At 36.5% G+C, this 16,843-nt stretch overlaps 1 protein-coding gene across 6 annotated transcripts in view; it reads left to right on the forward strand.

Annotated features, from left to right (window-relative positions):
* CTNND2 (catenin delta 2) overlaps positions 1-16,843 on the forward strand; it is a 625,555-nt gene that overhangs the window by 99,374 nt on the left and 509,338 nt on the right. For all 6 annotated transcript variants that reach the window (XM_085220451.1, XM_085220452.1, XM_085220453.1 and 3 more), the window contains exon 2: positions 11,473-11,606. In XM_085220451.1, the coding sequence (XP_085076577.1) occupies positions 11,473-11,606 (134 nt within the window). The remainder of the gene's footprint in view (positions 1-11,472; positions 11,607-16,843) is intronic.

The raw sequence follows: 16,843 nt of genomic DNA on the forward strand, positions 1-16,843 counted from the left end.
ATAACAAAACATTTTTATCACCGATCTACGCAATTTAAGAATGACATGACTTCCCTTTTCTATGAGAAGCCATACTGATTCATTATATAACTTCTCTGTGAACGGAGCAGAGAATGTAGTCCTGGAGAGAAATCAGATGGGTCAGAATGCTCTTCTGTGTGCAATCAGGATGTAGAATCATGGGGTCGCTTGGGTGTGCTGAAGTGCTCTCAGGCTGTTTTGGTGTTGCCCAGATGGTCCCAAATTCTGATGCAGCATGATAGGATTCTCTTCTCTGTTTTTATGATACTCTGTCTACCCACAAAATGAAGTGTCCTTTGTTGTAGGATTGAGCAGGGAATACCTTATTGATGATTAGTCCTTTCAAATTCTGATTTGCTGCTGTTGCTCACAATCTGCTTGTTCCAGATGCTTCTTGATGTATTTGCACTTTCTGATAATCTACAGGTTGTTTGTGTAGGTTTTCTTTAGCACACACAACCTGTTTTGTTCCTTTGGGCCAGGTGGTTAACTATATTTCATCTGCTTCTGCCTCAGCAAAGAGTTAATATTCACAGGCATATGCTAACAGCTATCTTATCTAGGCATAACTCATGCTAGCTGCTACTGAGAGTGAAGTAAAGGAAGGTTTTTTTAAATCTTGGCTACTGTGTCTTCCCTTGCTGAAACTGTTCTTTGTGGGGATTTCTTGGGGTCTTAAAATCTGTAAAGAGGCAATGAAGCAAAAAAAAGCCACTACCAACAAAATCAAAATATATATAGACAAATCACCAGGAAAAGGTGATATTCACTTGAGGGCTCTAAGGTAACTCAAGAATTAAGTACCTGAATAGCTAAGGATATTGTTGCGTGTAACCTTTTGAACTATGAGTGCTAGAAGGCTGGAAAGCACCCAGTCATTCTGCCAGATTTGTAATGGCTATTGAGTATGTTCATGAGCTAGAGACCAGAAGTATTTGCTAGGCAATTCATTTGAAACTATGTAAAATATTATTAAAATTAAATAGTGTTTTCTGAAGTTTGGCCCATTTAAAAGGGAAGTAATTCATCATAATTTTGTTAGAATTCCTGGAAGGATCTTGTGTCTTTCTGGTTGGTATTTGCTGAATTTTCCTAAAGATTTCAATAATTTCCATTTTTCTAGAGCTTTTAAAGACAGCCAATGTGGGATAAGAGGGAAGTTATTGAATGTTGAAAAAGCTACTTAAAAATATAAGAAATAAGTAACATCAATAACTAGTGAGTTTACTGTTTAATGAGTTTACTGTAGAGGTAGCTCATCAAAGTGATATCTAGCAGTGGGCATCCTTAAATGACTTGGAAAAGGAAGTGAATAGTTGAATGACATAGATGCTAAGCTATTCAAGATAGGGAAATACAAACTGTGTCTGCAGAAGGATCAGCAAAGTTGAGCACTTAGATAAAAATCCATGTGGATTAATATAAAATGATGCACTTAGAAGAAGCAGGGGAGGAGGCAGGGAGGGAGGATTACAACATCCCAGCTTCACATGTGAAAATGAGCTCAAAGACCATCATCTTATTACATTCTGTTCCTTAGAAGCAAGGAGATAAGGGACAAATTGGGAGGTCTTGGAGAGATTGGATGAAGCTGGGGTCAAACCCACTGTAAAGAGGAATAGCATGAGAAAGCAAGAATGGTGTGTAACAAGCTTCAAATAAAAGATTCAGAAGGGTTTGTCAAGCAGGCAATTTATGATTTCCACAGATCCAGGTGTGTTGAACGAGTGAATGAGGAGACTGTGCTCTTCCACCAGCTCTCCATTTGAGAGATACAGTTGTGAAAGGAATCCCAGAGGGATAGCTATGCTATCATAGTTCCATAGTGCAGTCCTAGCTGCTGGATATTGTTTGCGGCCATGAAGGTTTTGAGTTACTGTCCCTGGAGATGTTCAAGAAATGTTCTTGACACATGTTGTACTAAGGAACTTGGTTTAGTGAGGAGATATTGGTGATAGGAGGACGGTTGGCCTGAATAATCTCAGAGGTCTTTTTCAACCTTGGTGATTCTATGATTCTAGAGATGCACTTCGCATAGTATTGTATGGGTGCTGTAAGTATTTATTCTGCATTCCAGCTCTTATAAAAGAGTGAGACATGAGGTAAAGAGGATCTGTGCAATTTAGTATGATATATATAAGTAAGCTCCTTAACTGTAGGAATTAGCGAGGAAGTAGATTAGTCCTGAGATTACACCAGTAACAGAACTGTCTATCCTACTTCAGGTTCAGAGCCATGGGAGACGTTAAGAGTACTCTGTGTGAATCAGCTAGCAATTTAAATTTAAGTAGGAGTAATAAACCGTCTATTTTGGCATGAAACCTTAGTGAATACAGACTTGAAGGGCTGTGCTTTTGTCTTATTTCTGTTTTTGAACAGGCTGTCATCAATCCCATCTCTTGAACTACAAAATATGTTTGTATTTTTCTCATTACAGTTGTTGATGTTGAGGGGAATTACTAATAGTTTCTGGTGGATTGATCCCAGCTAGCAGCTAAGCCCCTGCTCAGTCATTTACACAACAGCACCCCCAGTGGAATGAAAGATAGGCAAGAACACAAACTAGTAGATAAAGTCAGTTCAATAAATGAAAGAAAACCAAATAATGTGAAATCACTCATTGCCAGCCAGCCCCCAAGTAACAGCTACCTTGGAGAAATTCCCCCCAGTTGTATTGCTGAATGTGATGTGATATGGTAAAGAATTTCACTTTGGTTGTTTCATGGCAGCTGTTCCAGCTGTGTCCCATCCCAGCCTCTTGCTCACCCTTAGCTTACTTGTTGTGAGAAACAAGAGAGATCTTGACAGTGTTCAGCAGTAGCTCAGCCCACTGTTTAGGTAACAAATCTAAAGCACAGCACGTCTGTGTGAACAACTATGAAAAAAATTAACTTGATCCCAACCAGACCCAGTACATGGTGTCACCTCCAGCAGACAATAACCACTGAATGAAAAGAAATACAAAGCAAACATTCCATAATTTTTTAGTATCACCTTCTCTTATGATGTGTAGATCAAAAAAAATTCAAGAATTCACTATAGGAGTGCTTTCGAGTTTTGTTTTTAATTGTTGCGTTTTGTTCTGAACGCCTAAGGGTATTGCATTGTTGCTGAAATAAGAGCTCTCATTCCCACAGTAACACAATATTCTTTTTCTGGGTTCCACAAATAGGACAATTTTGCTAGATTTGTGAATAGACTTTTCAGCAAAACTGAAATCAATTATTGTAAATTCTCATGCTGAGATCTGTAAAATATTGGCAGAAGTATGAATTTTTATGTTGGTTTTTCTTTGTGATCACATTGCTGACTTCAGCTGTGAAATATTTTCATAAATTTTTTAGGAGGTTGCACAGTTCTCAAATGGTGTATGCTAACTGGTATGGGAAAATTCTTATGGATTTAGTAGGTGGTTTCAGTGCCAATGATGTTGGAACATGTTCCAAGCCAGCATGTTTTATCTTTCCTAATTATTCACTTAATTACAATAATATGTCAATAGAGAAGGGGGTTGGGAACATTTAACTGGAGAGTAGTCAGTCTTCCTGGGTTTGATTATTTGAATATTTATAGAGCCCGTGTGGATGCTGACTCAAGTTAAAGAGGAAAAAAGCAAGTGACATGCATTGGGCACCTTTTCTTTGCCTTTTTTCAGAAGCCCTGTGGGCCAAATAATGAAGCTTTTCTCTCATGCATTCCTTATATACTGCTAAAATCACTGGAAATTTTGTGAGAATTTTTGTTTGATTTTTATGAAGGAAGTCTGGATAGTGACCTGAAATACTTGAAATTCAAATTATTATAGAAACAAGACTACCTTATTTTATGACATGTTATATGAACAAACAGTACCTAGAAGGATCAGATTGAAGTAAAATATCTTTAAGCATCATAGATAGCTGAAGCTTTAAGCAAGACTTCAGGTTTGGCTTCTGGCATTCTGTCATTGTTAATGCAGACAGTGAAAATATCTTATGCAGCCTTAGGAAAAGACCTCATATTGACTACTGTCTGTATAAGATAATTCATTTTGCTTTTTTGTTGGAGAATGGGACGCATTTTGATCCGACTTTGGCAGGAGTAGAGAGTCTCTAAGGAAGAAACTTTGAGCTGTGATCTTTGGATTGTTACAGGAAATGCCTTTTTGAGTCAGGTATCTCTGAAAGAGAAGGGAGGAGAATTTTATATGTGTGGTCTGCATATGTGCCAATATTTGTCATTTCCATTTTAGGTATTATATGTTTATCTGTAGGATTTTAAGAAAGGATAGATGAGGGTGTTGAGGAAAATTTTCTGATAAAGCTCTTTGTTTTACAGTTATAGCTGTCTTAATCCTTTACTGTGACATCTTTTATGTTTTTTATACCAATTTTGCTAAGAGAAGGGGGAAAATGGAAAGTTTATGGTTTTCAGAACCTGAATTTATACTTCATTGAAATCTGCAATCAGGAGATCATTTTTCATCCATTTTTAAAACCAGAGGATTCTTTCCAGTCCATTTGGAGGCATTAAATACTGTGGTTAAACTAATTGAGAATACAGCAGTTCGTCACACCAGAAGAAAGAGTGGCCTCTTTCTTAGTTAATAAAGAACTTGATGGGTCTACCAGCAAAGAAAAATCCCAGAAAGAGAATAGAGCCTCTGCTCTTTGGAAAGTCCCTCTGATGAACTAGAATAGATAGAACACTGACTCTATCCCTCATATCCCTGACCCCTACTTGAGCTTAAGTCTTTGCAAAGGTGTTTAGAATATAACATGCTTTTAAACTAACCTGTTTTCCCATTTAGTAATTTCTACGTAGGAGGCATATGCTTTAGGATGTTGTGATAACTACTTAAGCAATCAGAAGAAATTTTCTTCTTTGAGATATTTGACAGGATCTGGAAGATTTTCTTCCCCTTGATTCATGAACTCAAGAGATTATCAACTTTTTTTTTTTTAATAATCCTTACCCAGACATAAATTGTATCAAACTCTCAGCAAAGACAGAACACAGTGATCCCTCTGTAAAAGGAATCTACAGTTTCACTTGTTCTGTGTGCAGGAGAAGGCAAGGCACATCTTTATGTACTTCCTGTCCAGTTTCTCTGTCACACAGCTGAAAGATTTACTTTCGTTACAGATGTGATGGAACAGTAAGTATTTGAGCTATAATGCTGAAAAGTTTATTGCAGTGTTAGTAGGTACATAAATTGCTGCCTAGAGCCAATACTGTCTTAGTCATCGATCACATCTCCAGTTTGATTTTTCCAGAAGGGTGCAAATAGGTCATCTTTCTGCTGATAATTCCTTGCATGCCTGAATCCTCAAGCAGTGAAAACATCTTGGTTAGCCTCTAATAGTAATGTATGTGATAAGCAGACTAAACTAAGTCTCAAATAGTTGAATTGGCTTAACTAGTGTAAGTTAGTGGAAATGATTGTTTTGGCTATTTTTTATGTATATTTTAATAGGAATATTTGAAATGCATATTATTAAAATGATAGTCATGCTGCAGTCTGTAACAGAATGTTGTTGTTATGGGAAGCAAAAATTATTTCTAGATGCACAACTGCATGTTGAATTGTTTTTAATTGATTGGTTCTTATCCAGGGCTACTTCCATGTCATTTTATGGTTCTCCAGATTAGATTTTTGAGCCAAATTTGATTTCTGTGTAGTAAGACAGCATGACCTACGCTTTTATGATGAATGTTCTCGCTGATTAATGATTCGTTGTATGGGGAAAACCCACTGGGGAGTACATATTCTTTACCGTAATACCTTTTAATTAAAGAAACTTATTTGGATTTCCTGATTCCACTGATATAATGCAGCTGGCAGCATAGTTGGTGGTTCTTCTTTCACCATAGACTTTCAGACATTCTGGAGCTATTTTGACACATCTGTACATTCTACTCAGAAAGGGATAATGCAACAGTAGACTATGCAAGCAACATTAACAAAGTGACCTTTAAAGGAATGTCAAGCTAATATTTTAAAAAAATCTACCTCTTTAAACCGATTTTTTCTTATCTAAACATAGATTACAAAAGAACCAGAACCTATTAAAACAATGCAGTTAAAGGTGGGAAAAGAATTAACTGCTTGGTTTACAGAAGAACATGCAGCTTTTTCAGTTCTAGGCCGCCTTCTGTGTAAATGTGCTGAATGAGGCATTGCATTTCTGTTGTGGAGGAGAATAAGTTCATTGAAAGGTGATACAGCCACGGCAACTGACAAAGAGTGACAACATCATCAGTGAATTCTGCCACCAGAATACCTTTGCCAGTAATGTCTTCATGGCTACACCCTTGTAGGTCCATGTCCAGTATGATTAAAGTCCATATAAAAGTGCACTTCTAAAATTAAATTTTCAAGTGAAACCATAGCATATGACATTGCTGTTTCCATATGTGAGGATAAATAGCATATATACTTCTTCATTTTACCTAAGGATTGATATGCAGTATAAAATGTTAGCCCTTCCCAAGGTCTCCCTGAGCTGCCCAACCATGCCTTGTGGTGGGGCCCTTGGAGCTGGCTGTGTCTGGCACAAGGCTGCCCTGGCTTCACCTCACACGCATAGGGAAGAGGACATTTTATTTTTTATCTATAACCTTATTTATTCTTCTTTTTCCCCAAAATGAGGTGAATTTTTCAGATTCTCTTAGAAAGATAACGGGGGAGAAGAAAAAAAAAAATAATCAAACTCCACATAGAATTTTGCCAGTGATATTAAGTATGGGAATACATGAATTATTTATATCCAGCTTTCAGTATGTTCCCAACAGGCTGGTAGTACTTTTCCTGTTCATCTATGAATGATCATCTAAGATTTAAATTTGGTTCTCTCAGGAGCATGTATATGCTCTAACTTACAGAATTTCATTTGTTTTTCTCTGACGCTGATATGAAATAGCAGGAAACTGGGGGAATCAAATACAACAGATTGTGTTATAGTTATATATACAGCCACGGTATACTGTTACATTTCTTAATTTTTATTTTTCTTCTACTTGCTATAATTTTCCATTTGAATTTAGGGCTAAGCTCCCTTTTGTTAAAAGCTTATCATCATCAAGTGTAATTTGTGAGGAAAGATGAAAATAATTGGAGTAGCTTTTTCTAGAAAAGAGAGCCCAGAGCAGAGGAGTGTTGTGACCATGTGTGCTAGTGATGAAGTAATTTGATTTCTGTGTGTGCTTCAGATGGTACAAGACATGCTGAGGTTGTACTGGGAAAAGCATGTTAACTAGTAAAACGAGCTTTCTGCCAGTAAGGTGGATAGAACTCCAAAACAGGCAGAGGAGGCCATGGGAGGCTTCAGAAGGGGATGATGTAAGGAGTTGATTATTCATGTTAAATGCTCCAAGTGACTTAGGAAGAAAGAGAATCTGCATCATTGGGAAATTTTTGTAGTGAGATGGGGAACTTGCAGGCCCTTTTCAGCCCCATCTTCTGTAATTTTTAAGTACCAGCAGTTATAAGCCCCATTAAGACTTGAGAGTGCCTGACTTCTTATACTGAAGACCAGACTGAATTAAAATGTATTCCTAATCTGATCAAATGGACTAGTTCAGTTCAAATGCTGGCTGCTCCGTTAGTGTTGAGCAATACTATTCCTGATTCATGTATGATTCTTTTTGAACATAACTGCTTTCAGTACAGTAGCTTCTCTGTCATATTGCAAACTCAATTCTCTGCTTTCTTTGTATATGATTTTTCTCATATGAATTTGCATAATGCAAAAACATTAAAGCACATTACATTAAAGGCTCAGCTGGCTAAAGTCACGCTGAGATTCAGTGTCATGTTATTAAATGCAATTTGTTACAATCTTGCACCCTCAAATAATTGTAATAATAAACTGAACTAATGAGATAGAAATTGTATTTTGTCCAGAAGAAATATTTTAATGGGTGCATAACACATTACTTCTAAAGGCAGAATGCCTTTTCTTTTACTCATCATTTTAAGCTATATATTAAAGGACAAAAGACAAACAACAAGAAAAAGCCAAAAATCATGGGACGCATGAGTTGACTGTAGAATATTAGCACTGCTCAGTCCATATATTGAGCCTATTTTATTGAAGCAAATACAGTTGGTTGCATTATCAGATTTGTTTTCTATTTAAATTGATTTTTGGAAAATTTCAAATACTGCTGGAGCGATATACCATGCCTTTTTATTGAAACAAAGTGTTTACAAAAAGCATCTGAAAATTAAAATGTAATAAATTTAATGCAGTTCCAAAACAAGTTTGTGATAGCAAGAGGCAGTGTGTCATACTGATATTACTCATTCTGAGCAGAGAACTTGGTGTTGTCATATCAGTAGTCTCTTATGATCACAAAGGCTTCCCAATTGACCCTTATAGTTTCTCACAAATTTATGTATTTTGGAGGGTTTGTGCTTAACTGAGCATTTTGTCTAGCATGTGCATGTTTTCCAGTAACTCATAGAGGCTTATTTTCTTCCATCTTCCTGAAAACCTAACAGCAATAGGAAAAAACTGTGCCCCAGTGTGCCTCATTTGGATTTGCTCTCAGAGAGTCTCATGGACAAAAAACAGCCTTGAGTTCAGGAATTATGCTTAATTAGATATATTTCCAATTAACATAAATCTAAAATTATTGATTGTAGTAATGAGAAACGAAGAAAACAACCAATTAAATGAACACAAGGAAAAGATTTATCTCCTCCCATCCAACTAAATGAACACAAGACACGTCTCTGCCCATCCTGATGATAGTTGGCTGAATATGAGCAAGCAGTGTGCCTGGGTGGCCAAGAAGGCCAGTGGCATCTCGCTTGTATCGGGAATGGTGTGGTGAGCGGGACTAGGAAAGTAATCCTGCCCCTGTACTCGGCATTGGTGAGGCCTCTCCTTGAGTACTGTGTTCAGTTTTGGGCACCTCAATACAGAAAGGACATTGAGGTGCTGGAGCAGGTCCAAAGAAGGGCAACAAGGCATGTGAAGGGCTTAGAGAATATGCCCTATGAGGACAGACTGAAGGAACTGGGGCTGTTTAGTCTGGGGAAAAGGGGCTGAGGGTAGACTTCATTGCTCTTTTCCAATATTTGAAAGGTGCTTACAGCAAGAGCAGGGTTGGTCTCTTCTCACTGGTGACCGGTGACAGGACAAAGGGAAATGGCCTCTAGTTGTGCCAGAGTAACTTTAGATTAGAAATCAGGAAAAACTTCTTTACAGAAAAGGCTGTTAAGCACTGGAATAGGCTCCCCAGGGAGGTGGTTGAGTCACCATCCCTGGATGTGTTTAAAAACCGTTGGATGTGGTGCTCAGGAACATGATTTAGCAGAGGGTTGTTAGAATTAGGGTAGTATGGTTAGGTTGTGTTTGGACTTGATGATCTTTAAGGTCTTTTCCAACCTGAGCAATTCTGTGATTCTTCCTCCATCTTATACTCTTTCCCTTTGGTGAAGTGAGGGGTGATCTCTTCCCACACAGGTCACCATGTGTTCTTCTTCCTCCCCACAAAAAACTCTGCCAATTAAATCTTGTCCAGTATGGAGAGCTGCAGCACAGAACAAGTATTTTCTGGCTGGAGCCAGAAGCCTTCAGGTAGTGTTTGCTTCTTCCCAGCCAGGTTCAGTCATCAATGATGTGCTGTGGTAGGGAACTGGGGGCAGAGCAGGCAACTCCTTTTGGTTTGTCAGATGAAGAGGGAAACTGGGCATCAAATGGCAATTCATTGCAGAGCTGGGAGGGAGACTAGGGTACTCTTGACTTCTGGTCTTTTTTAGTTTGCTGGGTTTTACCTCCTCTGGTTAACATATATGAAAATGCCAGATCTGCAGAGTTGTCCTTTGGGATTATGCAGGATGGTGGGGCATTAGGATGAGGGGAGCCAACAGGAGGAAGCCAACTCTTTGTAAGGGTAGATAATAGCAGGACAAGAGGAAATGGTTTTGAGAAGAAGGAGGGAAGAATTAGGTTGGATGTCAGGGAGAAGTTCTTTATGAGAGTGATGAGGTGCTGGAACAGGCTGCCCAGGGAGGTTGTGGATGCTCCGTCCCTGGAGGTGTTCAAGGCCGGATTGGATGGGGCTCTGAGCAGCCTGGTCTAGTATTAAATGGGGAGGTTGGTGGCCCTGTCTTTGGCAGGGGAGTTGGAGCTTTATCCTTGGATCCTTTCCTTGAAGTCCTTTCCAACCCAGGCCATTCTATGATTCTGATATGATTCTATGTTATTTGTATGAGTGTTTTCTGTGGTACTTTACAAGCCAGTAATGATTTGTTTTGTTCCATTTTTTAAAACACATACTAACTTCAAATAGTTAAGCACCTAGAGCAAGTACATTACCAGAACTAAGACGAAGTTTTATCACTTCTGTTTATTTCCTTACAAAAAGGGATTATGAAAATGTGTAGCTGCTTTAATGAAAAGTAATGTTTTATGATAGTAATCTTGTGCTTCAACATGTCAACTAATCTAGTCTGAAAGATATGGAAATTTCACTTTAGAGAATAACTGACCTTTTTTTTTTTTATGAATAATCTGCTTTTTCATGTTTTTACTGTATGTAAGAAAGCTCATCTTCTGAGCTTCAGGAAGCTTTTGAAAAAGACTCCCCATCTAGACTGAATCAGTGTTCCTGGGCAGTACTGAAGCTTAGATCCAAACTTTTATAGAATGTAATCTCCCTTCTTTTAGAGCCCTGCTTTCCCTGTCACGGCAATGTGCTGATTTTTACTCTGTGACCTTAATTTTGTGTGTTGCTGTTAGCCAAGTCCCCTTTACTTTTCTTCAGACTTTGCATTTCTTTCCATTAAAATAAATAAATAAATAAATAATATCTATCTTCGTAAAAACCTGAGTTATGTAAAGTGGGTTGGAGCCAAGCATAAGGTTTTGCCACTGATGTGAATGGTGATTGCTGTGGCATTTAAGTGGAGGTATTACAATATAGCTTAGCCTTCAGAAAAAAATGTATCATCCTTTTCAAAGAAGGAATACTAGTAATTCCTGCAATTACTACGAGTCTTGTTTTGTAACGGATCTCAAAAATGGTTTAACAACTGGTGTGCTGAGTTTTTTGCTTGTTTCTTCAAGAACACTCTGATAAAATATTTTCAAAATCACCCTCTAGACTGGAATAAAGGAATAGTCACCAAGGCTTAAAATACAATAGATACTAAATAGTCAATTGAATTAGGAAGCCAGCACTGGAAGTGTTATATTTCTCTCGTATTATTAGTTGGTTTACTGTTTGCAAAGCACTTCATGATTCATTACTTTCGTGATACTGTAATTTAGTGTTGGATGCTGCCACTGGAATACTTTATGAAAATCACAACTGTAAATGATTTGAATTCTCTCCAAATGTACTGTGGTGAATATTTTAGAGTAAGACTGGGAGATATATTTTGCTTTGAAATGAATTTTAAAAATTATTCACAGTCTGAAATAAATCTCTTTTTTGTTGTTTTTCCATAAACTGCAGAAGCTATGCCTGTTCCAGACCAGCCCTCGTCTTCTGATAAGACAAGCTCCCTCAGTCCTGTGCTGAACACATCCAACGGTGATGGATCTGAAACTGAGACAACGTCTGCCATTCTAGCATCAGTTAAAGAACAGGTATGCCAGAACTGTGTCTGCGTGTTAGGAGAGAATATTATAATTTGATGGTTTTACCAAGGTTTAGTAGGCATTACATGAATAATTTTATTAGCAGATGCAAGTTATAAAGAGCATAAAATATTTGTGTCAGTATGCTTCCATGTACTGTCCTAGGAATAGCTTCAATGTAATTAAAGTGTTGATTTTCTCCTTCATATTTAGTCTTTATTGTGGACATTAGTTTTGAAAAATGTCTCATTTTCTTGTTGGTGACTTACGTGTGGGGTTCCATGGTGGTATTTAAGAACTACTGACAAATAGTAGGTTTGAGAAAAGTTTGTTATTCCAGACATTTTAGTTAAAAGATTTAAAGTATACCAAGATTTTAAAGTTCATCATATGCTTGTTTTTATTCTTATTGTATGCGCAGCGTGGCATGAGATTATTGTAGAGCAAAACTGGGAGAGATAGAAGCTTTTGGCCTTGGAGTTAAAATCAGAAACATTAGAAATCTTAGAAGGAAAAAGACCTTTTGAGTGACACTCTGCATGATTCTAAAAAGACAGTTTTGGATGTTTTTATGTCAATTTTGGTGGGTTGATTGTCTTAGATTTTGTTTAATGCCTCTTTATACTTCAAGAGATTGTTTGTGTTCTGGTTTGTAAAAACACCTAGTTTCCACTGCTGCTTTGTTCACTTCAGCTGTAGCAGCAGGTATCCTGGAAAGAGACATAGATGGTTGCTTTTGGTCAGATTTCTCCTTCCTGTAAGCATCTTGGTTGTTCCTCCCGTTATAAAGTAGTGATCTTAGCAGCATAAGATGTTCACTGCTTCATTAGTGAAATTAACATGAATTTGGTTTATGATATCTAATACCATTGCAATAATAGCTGTTGCATCATTGGGCAAAAAAAAAAAAAAGTCATCTTGTGCTTATTGTTTTATTTTCAGATTTACCCACAGATTAAGTGTTTGTTTGCATTTTTTCTTCCAGGACTGAGCTTGTATCATTGTTTTGACTTCAGACAGGTGTTTCAGACCGTGTTACTTTATTATTACCATGAAAAGTATCTTTCTTATTAGCTATTGGCTTTTTCTTTGAAAAAATATAGACATGGGCATCAAATTGGTAGAAGATGCATGTACTTATCTGTTGGAATGTGAAACAAGTATTGAGTAGTGAGAAGTTGCTTTTCTGTTGCTGAATTTTGTGATCATTGTGCTAGAATGTACTTAGCCATGTAATTTGCAACTGTAGAAAAATAAATAAAAATAAAATCCTCCCCCACACACACAAAAAAAATTATGAATAAGTCAAAGAGTACTAGAGGAACTTGGCACTGAAACCACAAGCCAAAAATGATTTTAAATGGAAAAGATTAGCAAATTTGTTTGTGATTCCTATGAATAACCAGCTAACCTATGCTACTGCTGTCTAAAAAGATAATCGATTGTGTCATTGTGATACAGGGTAAAAATGTGAAAATTTCATTGGTGTTCTCTCCAGTGAATTTGTTTCTTGACGGGTGATCTGTGTGTACTAAGATCAAAAGTTAGACTAATTTTGAGGGGTATCTCAATGCATTCTTCAGAATATATGGTGACTTTAGGAAAGTCAGTTTATGATACGCATTTATGTTCAGCCATGCTGCTGGGAAAGCCATGTAATTTAATGTTTTTTATTATTATTACTTTGTAGTAAAGGTTTGAAATAGCAAATTGATTTGGCTTTCTATTTCTGTTTTCTGTTCCCCATAATAATGTATATTTTGATAGGCTTCTATTAGATAGTGTTTTGTTGGAACAAGTCTAGGCTGCTCTTGCCATACTTAAAGCAGATGAAATGTATTACATCAATTCAGCATTAGGGAAGTAGATTAAGTAAGTTTCTATCTGCCTGTTGAGATGTCTAGCCCTTGATTTTTAGAAGGATGAATGAATGAATAGTATCACTACTTGGTATGAGTCTTTTCTTTATTATTCACTGTAGCCCAGAAGGAAACTTGAGTTTTTGAGAATTGCCTGTGTTTGCATGTTGTGTGACTGCATGAGAGTTACCTGGGATTTAGAATACTGAGTACTGTAATGAGTATTTTTTTCTTTGAAGAGGGCAGGATATATGAAAGAAGGCACAGAGAAGTCATAGAAGTGATGTTTGTTTTAATTTTTATGTGAAACATAAATGATTTATTGGAAAAATCTGAAGCTTTGCATTTGAAGATCTATGTGCTGTCTCTTATTTTGAGGAACAGATTTATGGGATCTAAAAACAATTTTGCCTTTAACGTGAAGTGGCATTCATACTGTTGTGAATTTAGCTACATGCTTTTCAAGGTGGGGATTTATGACTAAATGGAAGTGGAAGCCTATATTTTGTTGCTGAGGAGTTATGTGTATTTTAAGGAATCCTAAACTACTTGCTTTAACATATTAGACATTTTCTTTGTGCTTAACAACTTCTCAAGCATACTGAATAATGCTCATGTTTCAAACCTTTGAGAAGTAGTAAAGGATAAGGGGTGTAAACCCAGGTTTTTTTTCTTGTTTCTAGCTTCTTCCAGGTCATAGGCACTGCTGGAGGTGACGTCAGAATCACACACCATATTTTTAAGAAATCTTTGGATGCTAGACAGTGAACTTTACCTTTGATATTTTCAAGCTGTCCTCATCAGGAGTAGGGGTTATCAACTTCTCTAAAGTGAAAGCTGCTTTTTGTTTCATTGATTGTCTGCTACTTTTGTGTCTGCAAACATTGAAAAAAAATTTCAACAAACAGAAATCATGATTTCTGAGAACACAAATTCTCCTATTGCATCTATAAGGTTTCTTCTGCAAAAAGTGCTGTACGATTTTGATTAAGAATTCTCATCTGTGCAAGAGACTTCTGATCCTACTCAGTGTTAAAAGGTTCCTGGGAAGAGACCCATTCATAATGCTGTTTTTTGTAGGTAAAAATAGCTGCTGGAGAGCCTTTTGAGTAAATACATAGTAAAGCTGATGCTTTTACTGGGAATCTATAGACATGTGGTTCACAGTGGTTCAGTTCTTGGCATGCAGAAACAGCTCTCCTGGAAGCTGAGGATGGATGTAGTGACAGTGATCTAGTAAAGGCTGTTTTGGCAGGGTTGTTTTTTTTAAGTGAAAATGCTTGGAGAACATGAGATAAAATAATTTCCTAAAAGTGAGAGAGCTCTTGAGGCACTGACAATTATGTTTAATGCAGAAATAGTATCATACATTTCTGTTAGATTTTGTGACTCATGTTTTTTCACCATCTGAGCAGTTGCCTATTCCAGAGAACAGCTCTCCTCTCTTTCATAAAGCTTACGCAAAGGAGTTGTGTAACATTTAATATTTCTTCTGAATTGCTTTGAAATCTACCTATTTCAAATCAAGTTACTATTTTTCAAGTGCTTGTTTTCACTTCCCTTTAAAAACAAAATAAAAACCTTTAGTCTCTTACACTGCTGGAACATTTCTCTCTCTGTTTAAAGAAATGGTTGATTAATATGTTCTTTAAGTCACAGTACTGATTCCAGAGAAAACAGAAGTCTCTGGATTTGAGATGGTTGCTGATAACTTCTCCTGTTAAAACAAGGATAAAAGAGTGATCTCGGTTGTTAAATTTGCTCCAGCTTTATAAGGCTAACATATTTTTTGTTTAAAGAAAGATACTTTTAAAAAATAACCAGTATTATTATTATCAAATTGTTTTTTACAGAAATTTCAGTTAAAACTAGTCTAAAAGCACACACAACATGTAATCATTATTACTTTGTAACGTGTGTCATTCTTAAATGAGGGTAATATATGTGCATGACTTTTGTGAACTTATTTGTTAGGTATTCATACTTCCTGGAGACAAACGTATGTACTTTATGCGCTCTTTATATCTGTAAGTAAAACTACAGATGAAAATGACAAAAGATGAAAGATTTAATTTCTTTTCTTCAATCTGTCAGATTGTTCTTTCTACATCTATATATCATCTTTGAGGTTTCAGAAAATCATAAATTTAGGTTAATGTTTCAATCCAGGCTAGTTTTCTAATTTTATAAGGACAGAAGAGGCTTAGGAAATCATTTAGTCACTGCATTTCATACAGTTGTCCAAGTACTTAGCCATGAATCTGTTCACAGAATGATTTCTGCTGCTATTTTTCTGATTAAACTGAATGCTATATTGTGTGATATTCGCCAAAATAAATAAAATCTCATTGTTTCCTTGTAGGAACCAATAATTAGTGTAATAACTTGAAGTGTTCTGTGGATCTTTCTAAATAGGTTCAGTTATGATACATTCATATTTTGCTCATCCTCACACATCAGGCACTATCTTTGCCTTTGTGTATTTTGGCATCTCTTTTTCAGACCCAGGTTAATTATATTCAATTTATATATTTTTTTCACCATCTCAGTAATGTGCCAATATATTCACTTCCATAGTTTTGGAGTTATCTTTTTTTTTCCAGTGAGATTTTAAAATATTTCAAAGAGATCCCACTTCCTTGTATCATCTTTCTTTTCATTAATATATTTATTTTAGATATTAATACACTGTAACAGGAATTTGACTGCATTAGATATTTTGAATACAACAAATGTGTATATATTGGATAGCATTATTCTAAGGGTGCAGAATGGACCAACATACTATTAAAATACAAGGCTGTGTGAGTAGAGCTATTGCTTCTCAGATGCTTTCTCAAGCTGATGGGGTTGCTTCTGAGATGTGCGATTCCCAATACTGGAGTTTTGTAAAGAGAGATCATAGTGGCTGGTGAGGAAGAAAATCATAGATATACTTTATGCTCTGCTCTACAGGATTCTTGAGTTCTTGATTTAATCTGGGTTTGTTTTCGTAGAGCTCTGTAACATAGCCATGAGTAAATTCGCGGGCTTCTCTGAAAATGGCAGCGTTTGAGAGAAGACACTTAGACAAGTCATTCTTTTTCAGATACCTGTATTCTGTAAGTCATCATCTATAGCTACTGTATCTATGGATCGAGTATGAAGAAAGTGAAAACTCTTTCACTGAAAAAAAAAAAAATAATAATAACGCAAAATACATACCTTGTGTATTGCTGGGAATGAGCTAGGTTTGGAATGTCTTATATAAAATTTAGTGTGATGGAACAATGTTGAGAGAATATAATCTCCCAGCAAAACCATCTTTGAAGAGGAGGAAGGAAATGATGATTATGAGAATAAAATTGCAGTTGCATATTTTCTATTTTAACTTTGGAAGTGTTCAAA

The sequence above is a fragment of the Meleagris gallopavo genome, chromosome 3, assembly GCF_905368555.1.
Source record: "Meleagris gallopavo chromosome 3, MGAL_WU_HG_1.1, whole genome shotgun sequence".
In the NCBI taxonomy this organism is placed as follows: domain Eukaryota; kingdom Metazoa; phylum Chordata; class Aves; order Galliformes; family Phasianidae; genus Meleagris; species Meleagris gallopavo.